Source organism: Galeopterus variegatus, unplaced genomic scaffold (genome assembly GCF_000696425.1).
Source record: "Galeopterus variegatus unplaced genomic scaffold, G_variegatus-3.0.2 Scaffold7582, whole genome shotgun sequence".
Classification (NCBI taxonomy): domain Eukaryota; kingdom Metazoa; phylum Chordata; class Mammalia; order Dermoptera; family Cynocephalidae; genus Galeopterus; species Galeopterus variegatus.
The window spans coordinates 8747-22155 of record NW_007733693.1 but is presented as its reverse complement, the minus strand read 5'-3'; the positions used below and the strand labels follow the sequence as shown (position 1 = coordinate 22155).

The 13409-nt window shown below is 38.8% G+C and overlaps 1 protein-coding gene across 1 annotated transcript in view; it reads left to right on the top strand.

The window, feature by feature from the left end:
* Positions 1-2085: 2085 nt before the first annotated feature.
* LOC103607609 (zinc finger matrin-type protein 3-like) overlaps positions 2086-13409 on the top strand; it is a gene marked incomplete at its 3' end in the record, with an annotated part of 19766 nt that continues 8442 nt past the window's right edge. The window contains exons 1-2 of the mRNA XM_008592097.1: positions 2086-2139; positions 5759-6085. Of these exons, the coding sequence (XP_008590319.1) occupies positions 5816-6085 (270 nt within the window). The remainder of the gene's footprint in view (positions 2140-5758; positions 6086-13409) is intronic.

Below are 13409 nucleotides of genomic sequence, written 5' to 3'. Positions count from 1 at the left end.
GGGGCCGGGGGGTGATGGGGGACCCGACCCGCGGGGCGGGAGCGCCGCCGCGCTTCCCAAGCGGCGCACTATCCAGTGCGCCACCGCGCCGGCCCTGAGAAAAGTATTCTTGACCAGGGGCAGAGAACACAGAATTGTGTGTGTGTGTGTGTGTGTGTGTGTGTGTGTGTGTGTGTAGAGCTACAGAGTGGGGTACATCAGTAAATATTTCAGATTTTTATCCTGACATACAAAAATGCATACCGCAAAGTACAAAATTTGAAAATTTCAAATTCTTCTACATATTCTTCCTGCACTCAAGGAGCTTATAAGGCAGATTAAGTATCACTTCAAGTAATTGTAAAGGGAGGCAACAAATATTAAGTGTGTCATCAAGGTGTGCAGAGAAAGTGCTATGGGAGATCATAGAAGAAGAGGCCTTCAAGGATGGGTAGGATTTGGAAATGCATGGAGAGGGGAGAAAAGGCATTTCACACTCAAGATGCAGATGGAGCTAAAACACAGATTTGGGCAAGTAAGTGGAGTGGACAGGGCTGTGAGTAAAGGTGAGGAGCCTTGTGGGAGGTCAGATTGCAAAGGTTAGCCAAGGGCCTAGTCGTGGTCCTCTCTGAGTGTGGTTGTGAAGTTCTCCCAGATAGAAAAAGGGCTGGAGAGTGGATTTAGGCAGCATTTATTATTTTAAAAACAATGTGGCCATTTAAAATTTTGACACAAAGTATATGTGCACATGTCATTGGAAAGATAATTCAGATGATAGATTACTCTCCCCAAATGACTGGTGTACAGTAGCTGTGTGTATTTTTGCTAAACAATCATTTTACTTATGAAGTCATTTCTGGTTTGTTGGTGGTGGTATTGGATGGTGCATGTTTCAGCCAAAAAAACAGCCTTACTTTCCTGTAGTAGTTTGCCCACTACTAGGGCACATCTTATTACACTTAGATCTCCTTGGCACAGCCTTCAGCTGTGGAGGAGGCTCAGCATATTTTTTACAGACTAAAAAAATAACCACACAACAATGTGAATGTACTTAATGCCGCTGAAGCATACTCCTGAAATGGTTAGAATGATAAATTTATGTTATGTATAGTTTAACACACACACACACACACACACACACACACACACACACACACACACACACCCAACAAATCTTCATATGGGTAAATTTACAAACTGGTAGAATTTTGGAGCGGGATTCCTCAGTTCATCTCTCAATGTTAACTCTGAAGATGTCCAGGTTGGCTATGAGAGGATGCGACATCCTAGCGTTAGCCAGTCTCTTCCTGGTCCTTCTTGTCTTGCAGGTGAGGCTCCGGGGGTCAGGAGAAATTCTTCTCTGTCTCTTGCTTATCAGTGCAGAGGAAAGGTAAGGTATGTGGGGGTCGGTAGAGGGTAGGTTCTTATGTGATGAGAGGCCACTGTGCAGGAGCCACGCTTTCCGCTTTTCTTCTTCCATCCCGGGGCGGAAGTGGGGAAGAGGTGCATTCTAAAGGTTCTGTTGCAGAATTTAAAGGATCCTGGGCATTCGGCAGCTCCACTCAGCCGCCCTTCGGCGGCAATCAGCAGGTTGAGAGCCGGGCTGGAATGAAACTGTTTGGATGTCAGACAGGAGCCGAAAGTTGCAAAAGCTCTGCCCAGGCTTCTGCTATGGATCAACTTTCCAGGGTCTACGACGAACAGTTCTCAGGAGCTGTCTCCTGAGATTAGCGGTGGTGCATCCTCCTCCGACTCGTGGCTTTCTTCCTTCCCCACGCCGGCCCAGCCCAGCGCCCCTGCACTCGCGATCACGGCACCTGTCCTGCGCGCCTCCCGCTGCCGGGGATGCAGGAGCAGGCGCCGCCGCCGCCGCGGGGCCTCCTCCGCCAGGCACATGCGCAGTGGCGACGCCGACCGGCGCCCTCAGTCTCCTCCTCCGCCGCCTCCCGGTTCCGCAGTCACTTCCTGCAGCTGTTTCCCTGTGGGTCGCGTTGGACTGACTTTTGACAGTCAGCCTTCGGCTTAGGAGAGGGCTCGGCGGCCTCCAGCCCAGAAAGTTGCTCCGAGGAGAGGCGGAGTCGGGCCGGGCCGAGGCGGGCGCGCAGGGCGGGCGTCCCGGGCGGACGGCGCCTTGACCGCGGGCGCGTCCCGGGGGTTCCGGTAAGTGCGGGCGACGGGGAGCCTCGGGGCATTTCGGACGAAGCCGGGGGCGCCGGGGACTGGCGGTTCCTCTGGGATGCTATTTCCACCTGTCCTCCACGTGACAGGGCGTGCGCTGCTTTTATTTATCTGTTTGTTTGTCTGAAGCACTTCACGTGCACCATTTGGATCCTCTGTGCGCGCGGCTGCCTTGGCCCTTGCACTGGCACCCGCCCCGTGGGGGTCCGGGGATTCCATCGTTCGTGATGGCATCTTTACGAGATTGAGGTGCGTGTGTGCGTGCGTGTGTGTCTGTCTGTGTGTGTGTGTGTGTGCGCGTGTGCGCGCTCGCTGGAGTGTATGCGTGCGCATCTTAAGGTATATGTGGGCGATGCTGAAGTATCTGTAGCTGTGATTCCAACAGGATTAGGAACCGTCGTAGCTGAGACTGGAAAACATTCACCAATTCACCAAGGCCTCTTGCTCCCCAGTTTCCTGCGTTCTTTCCAGCCTTCCTTGTGTAATGTACCTTGCCTCAGCTGATTATTTTTCTTTTTCTCCCTTTCATTCCTTCTTGCTGCGTTCTCATGACCAGAGTAAGGCTCGCCGTCTTTCTCTTATTTCCAGAATTCCCAATTACAGACTTCCCTAGTTTGCTGAGGTGTCAGTAACCTGTTTCTTTTATCTTTCGTGTTCTCCTTCCTCTGTAGATTTCTCCAAATGGGAAAGCGACAGTCTTTAATTCAGTGTGTGAAGAGTAGGCCCCAGTCCAATCATGAAAACTAAGTATGCTATGATAATTCGTTTTCTTTCAGCAGGGTACATCGTGAAGCTTTGATTTTCTATAATGTCCTCTCAACCCCTTTCCAAACCAGGACATTAACCACTATAAAGTCTTCATTTCTGCCACTGCAGGCATCAAATTGAATGGTTTTTAAGATGTGAGAAATATTTATTTATATCAGCCTTCAATTTAGTCTCTTAAACTAATGCAACAGTTGCAAGGATCCGAGTCTCATATGCTTTGGGTCTCTATATCCACCATTCATGTATTCACCAAATACTTGGTTTTATTTATTTTAGAGTTATATTTTATGCTAATTTTTGTTTGCAAATGTGTGAATACCTGATGTAATTGCCACATATAGGTCTTTTTGGGGAGTTGACATGTTGATTGTTACTTGCAACAGAAGAAATAATTTTGGAATATCTAGTTAGCTATTCCTTAAAAATTAGAAAGATAAAATGTGATAAGGGTTAAGTCTGTACTTGGCAAGAATTTTTTCTTCAATCCAGGGAATTTTATCACCTCTGGTAGGGGGCCTTTTGTACCTTTGTGCTTTGAGAAGGACTTTATTTTGATGGAAACTTGTAGGTAAGGCAGGGGGGAACAGATGCTGGAATTTCCTCAAGTGGGAGTGAGCTTTCATAAAACAAGTCCAGACATGTCTAGGCAATTGGTAGCATTTGATTTCGGTTTATATTGCTAATTTCCTTTATTCAGATGTTTTGACACCTTTTTCCACCTTTTCTCTTACGAACAAGCAGCATGTTTGTGGCAATGTGGCATCAGTATAACTCTGTATAGGTAGTATGTATAGTCTTTTAACATTATGAATTATAATAATTAGGTAGTTAAACTTTTTAAAAAGCTGGTCTTTGTCTTCTTAGTTTCCCTTTTTTAAATGTCCATATTCGTCTTTGCTTTCTAGATGTCTTTGCTTGATTTAATTGAGAGAAATACCATTGTAGAGAACCTGACTTTATTAAACTTTTTAAAAAGCTGGTCTTTGTCTTCTTAGTTTCCCTTTTTTAAATGTCCATATTCATCTTTGCTTTCTAGATGTCTTTGCTTGATTTAATTGAGAGAAATACCATTGTAGAGAACCTGACTTTTTAAAGTTCTAAATCTGTATTGCTTTCCTTTATGTTCCCAGAGCTATGGGCAGAGTACTAATGCTTTAAAATCAAATGATGTTATTTTTCTAAATATTATGATTAATAAGAGGTATTGTTAAATGCTGTGACTGATAATTTATGCACTTTGTCCTTAATTACATTATTTCCCCGTCACACTTATTTCCTTTGCTGCCTCCAGACTCTGAATTTAGTATAAAAGTTGTTACTTGATTGCAATTTCCAGGTGCTGTGTAGTTATCAAATGTGGTAAAACAGACTTTTAACTTTTCAAAATTTACTTGATTCATTTTAGTAAACCCATTATTATTGCCATAATGTACACATGTCCATTGCAGAAGGAAAATTTCAGCAGCTTAAAATAGCCATATTTTATTGACTAAGAAAAGAGATTTTAATAGTATTGAGAGACTGGAGGGAATTGTAGATTTTGAAATAAGGATTCTGATTTGGGTTAATTAGAATCTTGGGAACTCAAAGAGTGTACTATGGTTCATTTTGAGATACTCAGAGTTAGAAGATGCCACCAGGGTGGAAGCAGAAGAAATCATGAATAAAGATTGAAGAAGAAATAGAACATATTGGGTCTTTTCTGAGGGAAATAGAATAGAAACTATCAGTTATTTAATAAGAAGAGGGAAAGAAATAGCCTAAAGACTGAGGAATTGGAATTATATTGGTGTTTATGGTAGTGTGATCCATTACTCCATTGAACATTTACTTGATACCTTGTTTTGTAGAGGCAGTTTGCCTTTAGAAGGAGAGAAGATGTTTTATAGCGGACTCATGAATATAGTTTCAGGCTAAGTGAGGAGGGATCATAAACTCAAGGGCCTACTGGGAGCAGGCAAGTAACACAAGTACAGGCAGCAGGCTGAGTGGGGACTGAGGTGGCCTGGAGAGGCAGGCTTAGCTACAGGGGACAGTGCCTCTGAGCACTGACTAGCGTTGCCAGATTATTCTTTTATCAAGAGAAGTCATGAATCTCTTGATTTTTAAATGTTGGCAACTAATTCAATTTAAAAAATGGAAGCAAAACCAAACACTGTATATCTCAAGCAGCATATCTGTGCCCGTATGTGGCCCATAGGCCATCTGTTTGCAACCTTTGCTGTAAGGAATGCATTGGCTCACCTACTTAAATATTGCCAGTTGATCAGAAGGAACACTTTGATTTATTTGCCACATTTTAATTCGGGGTTATTCCTAGAGTTCCATCATATTTTAGCTAATTCTAGAAGTGTTTTAAGGATTCTGAGGTGATACGCTTTCATTCTTTTAGATGTTGTTTGGACAGAAAAGAAATATTTGCTAAGATATTTAGCTAGTGGTGTTTTTGTCTATGCGTGATTACCATCAAGAGTGTTTAAGTGTAAGTGTGCCTGAGGGAAGGGGTCTGGACTAGGTGACCTTTGATGTCCATTTCAGCCATGTGACCTTTAGATTTAATTAGCCAGGGATGCAATGCTATTAATGTTCATGGGCCAGAGGGACAGCAGTTGGAGCTGTGCCAAGGAAAATGAAGCCAAATCTATAAAGCCATTCTCAGTGGAAGAGCATTGGGTCAATGTGAATTAACAGACAGGGGAAGTCTGCTAGATAAGGCAAAAGGAAAGAAGTCCCAAAGATGGTTTGGAGAAGTAGAGGAAAGGGTCAGAAGGTGCTGTCATTTACATGTATTGCTGAGGTCTCATTTTTAAGTATTTCTTTTGTGTTGATTCAGATTTGAAGACCTGGCTTCTCATCGCCAACTGGATTATGCCCAAAGCTCTACTACCCAATGATCCTCTTGCAACACGCCGGCCTTCCTCTGCCTAAGCGGCCCTCATCCTCTCCTCCTATGTCAGTAGCCACTAGGTCTACAGGAACCTTGCAGCTTCCACCACAGAAGCCTTTTGGGCAGGAGGCTTCCTTGCCTCTGGCAGGGGAAGAAGAGTTACCTAAGGGAGGGGAGCAAGACTCTACCCTGGAGGAGCTATGTAAGCCCCTGTACTGCAAACTCTGCAATGTCACCTTGAACTCTGCGCAGCAAGCCCAGGCTCATTATCAGGTAAGGGAAGAAAAGAAAATCGGCATTTAGTGGGATGAACATTTCAGGCTCTGGCTATGTAGTGGTTGCCTATCCAGGTATGATCACTTGTGCCTAGAAAAACAAGATGGCTTAGAGAACGAGTAAGTGTTAGTTTGTTTGACTAAAAGCATAATGTTCCTATTTTAAAAATAATTATCGTTTTTCTTACAGTGGGTCTTAACCTCCTATACTAAGCTGTGTGGCATTTGGTAGTTTACCAGTCTTTGTAGGCAAATGTGTATCACCTATGCTGGTGTTCAAACTCGTGGTGCTAAAAAGAACAGGTGTTCAAAATGTGATTTAACAAACTCAATTTAGTGTAAAATTGTTCAGAAGCTAATACAATTTGCATCAGTTCAAGGTGATTTCTATGTATGACTCTTACACTTTCATTTTTGACTTCTAACTCTTCCTATGTGTCCTGTCACTGTTAAGGAAAACATGGGCATCTTTTTGTAGTGAGAATAAAATGACATGGGAGTATAGAGCCCTTTATTCATAATAAGCATATTCTAATTCCTTTTAGCTTGTTCATGTGAACAGGATACTTAATTTTAAGATTTAAAGCTTTTACTTCCACATAGAATTGCTAGTCGAAAGGATCTTTTTAAAGGGTCCTTTACCTGAGAACAAATGAAAAATTAAATTTTGGCTAGAAAGAGAGGGTACAGTATTTCTTTTCATTTTAGATTATCTTTTGTATAAAATTGTATCATTTCCTTTTTGGAGAAAAGAAACCTGGAAATAATTGAAACCAACCCCCACTGAATGAAGGGATGTCTTCTGGATCATTATTGATTTGACTGTTATCTGCATGAATATTTCCAGTAATAAGACAATATGGTAGAAAACTTTTGTAAAGGTACTTCTTCTATCATGCCACTATAACTGGCACTACCTTGAAGTTTTTGTTTACTCTGGGTATAAGTCTTTTCTGTTTTGTTTTGATCACAAAGAGTGGTAACTGTGTCACTTTGTGATAGTCTGTCAGAAGTACTTTGTTGGTGAATTGTTTTCCCTGGGATTTAAGGGAAGATATGATGTGTTACTTCCCTGGAGTTCCCTTTGGCTTTGTTTTACCCTCAGGTGCAGAGAGTTGAGTTAATTATATCTCAGATCTTGGCACATATCATCATTGGTTCATAAAGGCCTCTTCTGGTTTTATTTTACATTTTCCCCCCTTCCCCAGGCCCTCCTCTCATCTCCTCTGTGTGCGACTCCCCACTGCAATGGTCTGATACAGGCTCTTCCTTTGCCTGTCTTTACAAATCAAGTAGAGTCTGTTAGGATGATTAATCTCAAACCCAAGACTCTTTGTGTGCTTTCTTCATCATTTAATCCTGTGCAATGCTCAGTTTTGTGACCTAAGACTCACTTTGAAAAATTAAGCCTGGGTTCTAAAGTTTTGATTTTTTAGCTGTATGAAGCTCCTAATAAATCATTAACTTGGGAGCAAACCCACTTGCATGCTATACTCATATATAATTACATTTTAAAGAGGAGAAGTTTACTTTTATGAGGGGAAACTTTTGGGCATTGTGTAATTTTAATATGTGTGTGCATGGATTAGACATATACCTCCTGTCTTTTTTTCTCCTAGTACCACTTTGTGACTTTATAGATAATGATGGATGCTTCTGGTCATGCACAGGGAGAATTCAGTTTGATGCAAGATCATTGGATTGTAATGCTTAAACTAGATAAGAAACAGAATCAACATCTATTTATTTATTTTCTTTTATTGTACATTTTTGCATGTGTTTGCTCTAAACTTTTTAGTTGACAAGATTAGTAGTTATATTTAATTTCAGCTCCCTCAGTGAATACAGTGAATAAATAAATGAGAAAATATAAGAAAAGGGAAATAAAATTACTTTTAAAAATTAGGTATATTACTCAATAATCAGAATTTTTAGGTGAAAAAGTTGGAGAAGGGGTAACTTGTTGTAGGAGACAATTTAAGCAGACAAAAATTAGTTGAAAGAAAAAAAGAAGAGGCAAGTGGATATTAAGAAAGTAGAACCTAATGAAAAATGAAAAGATTGGGTTTAATAAAGGATATTTCTAAAAGCTTAGAAGCAAATCTTTGAATGAGACCAACATTACTGATAACTCTTAAAAGAAGGAGAATTTTTTTTAGATTGCCAAGCCAAAGTATTTAATGTATAAAAGTACAGCACAATTTCATTAGGGTAGCATAGAAGAGAGCTAATCTTAGAAGTGAAATCTGAATTTCAGTAAGATAAAAATGGTCAAAATGAGAGAGTGTGTGGATCAAAGCGTAGGTTAGAATAATAAACAATCAGAACATGAACATAACCTAGAGGTGGGTGAACCAACATAGAAGAAAAGCATAGAAGTGTTAGCCTGAAAGATGTGTCAGAGAGGACATAAATATGCAGTCATAAAAGAAAGGCTATTAAAGACAAGGGTAAGACCAATGAATAAGGCTTATCAAGCATCAGGAATAGGCAGAATGGCAATGACTGTAGACTCATAAAACAAAGTGGTTTAGGATTAAATGAGATAATGGATGTAAAGTTTTGTCTCAAGGCTAAAAACCTACTTTGTAATTTTTAATGCAGTGTGATACCAAGACTGTGAATTCATTATTTTGGTTATGTGTGAGAGAAAAGGGGTCACTGGTACCTGTTTCTGAGCTAGAAACACATTTGGGTGAACTGAGAAATCACTGTGATTACATTACTCAAAACTTTTTCATCAGTTGTTGAAATCACAAAGTTTCAAATTGCCCAGGGTATTGTAAACAACCATGGTTACACTAGAATCTGACTGTATCATGTTCCAGTAATCCAGGACACGCGGTGGAAACTTTTCAATAAATACTTCCCTTTAAGCTCACTACCATTTTCCCTGACACCTCGGTGTTGCCAAGCTGGGGCTACCTTAGCAATTACCAATGTGTGTCTGTAGTCATCACAGATTCAGTTTTATTCCCGGGACTTTTTTTTTTTCACCCCTCCCCTATTCCCAGGACTTTTTAACCTGGTCAGTTGGCTTCAAAACATCCTCAGCTGTTATTTTATTTTTAATGAGGTTATCTAATTTTACAGTCTCAAAAATATGGTTTTGGCTATAACGTAATTTAAAATCAGATCTTTGGAGAACTATGTCATCATTTCATTAAAATCTGTCTGCAGGCTTCAGGTTACTTAGGGAAAGCCTGGCGTGGAGTAACATAGCACTGTTTCATCAGCATAAATGCCCAGAGGAAGAACTGTTTTAAGATGGAAGGTTATTAACAGAAATAATAAAAGCAAATAGCATGGGTAAATTTTGCTAAGGGATCCAGTTTAAAGTCACCAATTTATCTGCTAATTTGCATATACATTTTAAAAATAACTAGTTACTGGAAGTACATTTCTAAAATTTGTCATAAACAGATTTCTATTTGTAATATTTAGTAGCAAAATAACAACCTACCATATTAATTAGATTAATTAGAAAGAGAGAACACAGCTAAAAAAAGAAGTTCTAGAATTATGATGTTGAATGTAGTGGTCTTAATTCATAATGAAGAGAATGCAATTAGATTTTTCCCAAAATTTAAAGCACTGATTTGGGTACATAAATTTTAACATCGATCACTCAGGCTTGGATGGCATGATCAGTAACTCTAATGTAGCCAGTTTTTTTATTTTCATTACTCATTTTATAAATGAGTAAAACTTTGCCCTCCTTGGTCATTCTCCAAATATCCTTTTCTGGATCCAGACACCAAGTTATATTAAAGGATTCTCATAAAGAATAATTCAATCAACAGAAGAGGTAATATAAAATGATTCTCAAATGGAAAAGTGTTTTCAACCATAGTATGAGGCCTGTCATCTTAGTCTATTTATTTAATAGTAAGTACTTGTTGGTTCTCTTGTTCTGCTGTCTGAAACGACCAGTTCTGTAAGCTTTTCCAGCTCCTGCTTTGGTCACAATTAGAGGACAGAGCTCTCTGTGATCCTGCCATTAGCTGGATCTTACCAGCTTTATGACTGTGTCTGAGTCCACTCCTACTTCATTTCTTCTTATTTTAGAAGAATAGATATCTCTTCTTTTGTCCAAGTTGGTTCTTCACCCTGTACTCTGGATTTCTTTTTTTTTTTAATTGAAACATAATTGATTATACATATTTGTAGGGTATGGAGTTGAATATCAAAACCTGTGTACAATATGTGATGATCAAATTAGGATAATTAGTATATTCATCATTACAAAATGTAATCATTCTTTGTGACTCTTTACCAATTTCTCGCTATGTACTCTGGATTTCATCACCTGTCATCGCCTCTTCATCCTGGTCAAATTAAAAACATGCTCAGATCTCTTCCATATAAATAGAAATAGCAACCCCAATCTTCCCTTTACTTTCAGTCTGTCTTGTTAGCAACCTTTCTCCTCTTCTCTCCTGTCCTTAGAGTTCTGCTGGGTATAATTGTCCTCATCAGGTCTTCATTTCCCAGTCTACTGCACTCTGGTTTCCATTATAGTATTCTACTGAAATGGTCTTTTCCAAGTCTTACTGAATGGTCTTACTGAAATTTTGCAAGGCAAATTTAATTCTTTCTCACTTGACCATTTTGTAACATTTGCTACTGGTAACAACTTTCTCCTTAAAAAATCTAAAAATGTTTTCTCTTAAAATAATGCCTTTGGGAGAAAAAGCTTATAATGAAGAGCAGTAATTACTTTCTCTCCCTTCCACCCATTCCTTACCTTTTCTTTCTTCTCTATTCTCTTCTCTTTTCTTCCTCCCCACTTGGGCTGGCTAGAGTTTTACTTTGACACTGTCAAGATTGATCACATTTTTGTCTATTCTGTAATCAAATTAACTTTTCCATGCTCTATTTTCAGGTTGATTCTAATTGTTGAAAATTGATTTTCAGCTTTTGCATCATTATGATCACGGAAATATTTTTCATTGCAGAGCTGTTTCCTACCCTATGTTTTCAGTGTCATGATCCCATGCTACTTAAAAGAGATGTTCAAATGGGTAACCCTTTGAACATCACCAATTTGCTCAAAATCATGTCTAGTTTAGTTTGCTTCATATGCGGATTATAGCTTTGAAATAGCTTTTTGTTTTTTCTTGAGTTTCTGATACTTTTTTAAAAACAGGGAGAAGAATCTTACGCCTTTAAAAAATCTAGTAGATTCTTAACCCTTCTTTTTATTGCTTATGATCCATTTCATTTATCTTTGTGACACCCTCTGATTTCCTGTTTTAATTTGGACGAGCTGTTCCATATTTGGATCATGACTTCATTGTGTAGCTTTTTGTATTTCTTAAAGATTTTAGTTTCTTTTCTTCATTTCCCCTCTTTTTTTCTTGGATTATGTTTATCATATCCTAATTCCTCCCCCCACCCTACCTCAAACCTATCCACTGTATGGAATCCTCCTTTCATCCTAGATCCCTCTGTCTTCTTGCCCCATTTTCAACTGGTTGCCCTCTGAGTTCGCTGCATAGCTGTCAACTTTGGACTTCTCTTCCTTGCTCTTTGGGTTGGGCTATTGTTTTCCAAACATACATGTTTTCTTTTTTCTTGTTTTTTAAAAATCTTGTTTTGTTGGAGTACACCTTCACACTACTTGTAGGAAGAAAGGATAAATATAAATGTATGTTACAACACATCTGTCTCTTTAAAATAAAATGAGGGAGTAATGGGAAATAAATTTTCTGAGCCCTTGTATTTCTGAAAAATATGTTTGCATTGTGCCTTCATGTTTGACAGTTTAGTTCCAGGTTGAAATTATTTTTCCTTAGAATATTAAAGGCTGTATGCCATTGGCTTTCTATTTTTGTTTTTAATCATCTAATGATGCTGAAGAGAAATCTTACTCTGATTCTTATTCTTTCATGGGTGATCTGCTTTAATTTTGTGACTTTTTTTTTCCCCTGGAAGTTTTTAGGTTCTCCTTTTTATCCTAGGAGTCCGAAATTTCACGATGATTGATGTGTCTAGGTTTGGGTCTTTTTTCATTTGTCCTGGTCAGCACTAGTAGATCCTTTCTGTTTGTATACTCCTGTTTTCCCTGAGCTCTGAGGAATTGTCTTTGATGTTATTTCTTAGAGGATACTCTACAGTTTTTCCCTCTATTTCTAGAAATCCTGTTAGCCCTATTCTGGATTTGCTGGATTGATTCTTTTTTTTATTTTTCTTCTTTCAGCAGTACTTAAGTATAACTAATGGATTGGTTCTTTATATTGCTTGTCTCTTCTCTATTTTATCATTCCTTTATTTTAGTTTAAAAGGTGTTCTCGACTTCTAATCCTATATTGATTTTTTAAAAATTTTGATAATTGTATTTTTCATATTTGAGAATTTCTTTGTTACTGTTCTCTTTTCATAGCATCTGTTTTATACAATATTAGATAAATACATGAAATCATGGACTTGGGTCACACTAGCATTCCACTTGTAGTCATACTACTTACTAGATGTATGATGTTGGAAATATTTTCTAACCTCTCTCAGCCTCATGAAGGTAATGATGATGATGGTACTAGAAACTAGCCTCCTTATAATAATACCTGCAAGTTAGTATGGATAAGCCATTTAGAACAGTTCCTGCTACCTGAGATGGTCCTTAATAGTCCTCATCAGGTCTTCATTTCCCAGTCTACTGCACTCTGGTTTCCATTATAGTATTCTACTGAAATGGTCTTTTCCAAGTCTTACTGAATGGTCTTACTGAAATTTTGCAAGGCAAATTTAATTCTTTCTCACTTGACCATTTTGTAACATTTGCTACTGGTAACAACTTTCTCCTTAAAAAATCTAAAAATGTTTTCTCTTAAAATAATGCCTTTGGGAGAAAAAGCTTATAATGAAGAGCAGTAATTACTTTCTCTCCCTTCCACCCATTCCTTACCTTTTCTTTCTTCTCTATTCTCTTCTCTTTTCTTCCTCCCCACTTGGGCTGGCTAGAGTTTTACTTTGACACTGTCAAGATTGATCACATTTTTGTCTATTCTGTAATCAAATTAACTTTTCCATGCTCTATTTTCAGGTTGATTCTAATTGTTGAAAATTGATTTTCAGCTTTTGCATCATTATGATCACGGAAATATTTTTCATTGCAGAGCTGTTTCCTACCCTATGTTTTCAGTGTCATGATCCCATGCTACTTAAAAGAGATGTTCAAATGGGTAACCCTTTGAACATCACCAATTTGCTCAAAATCATGTCTAGTTTAGTTTGCTTCATATGCGGATTATAGCTTTGAAATAGCTTTTTGTTTTTTCTTGAGTTTCTGATACTTTTTTAAAAACAGGGAGAAGAATCTT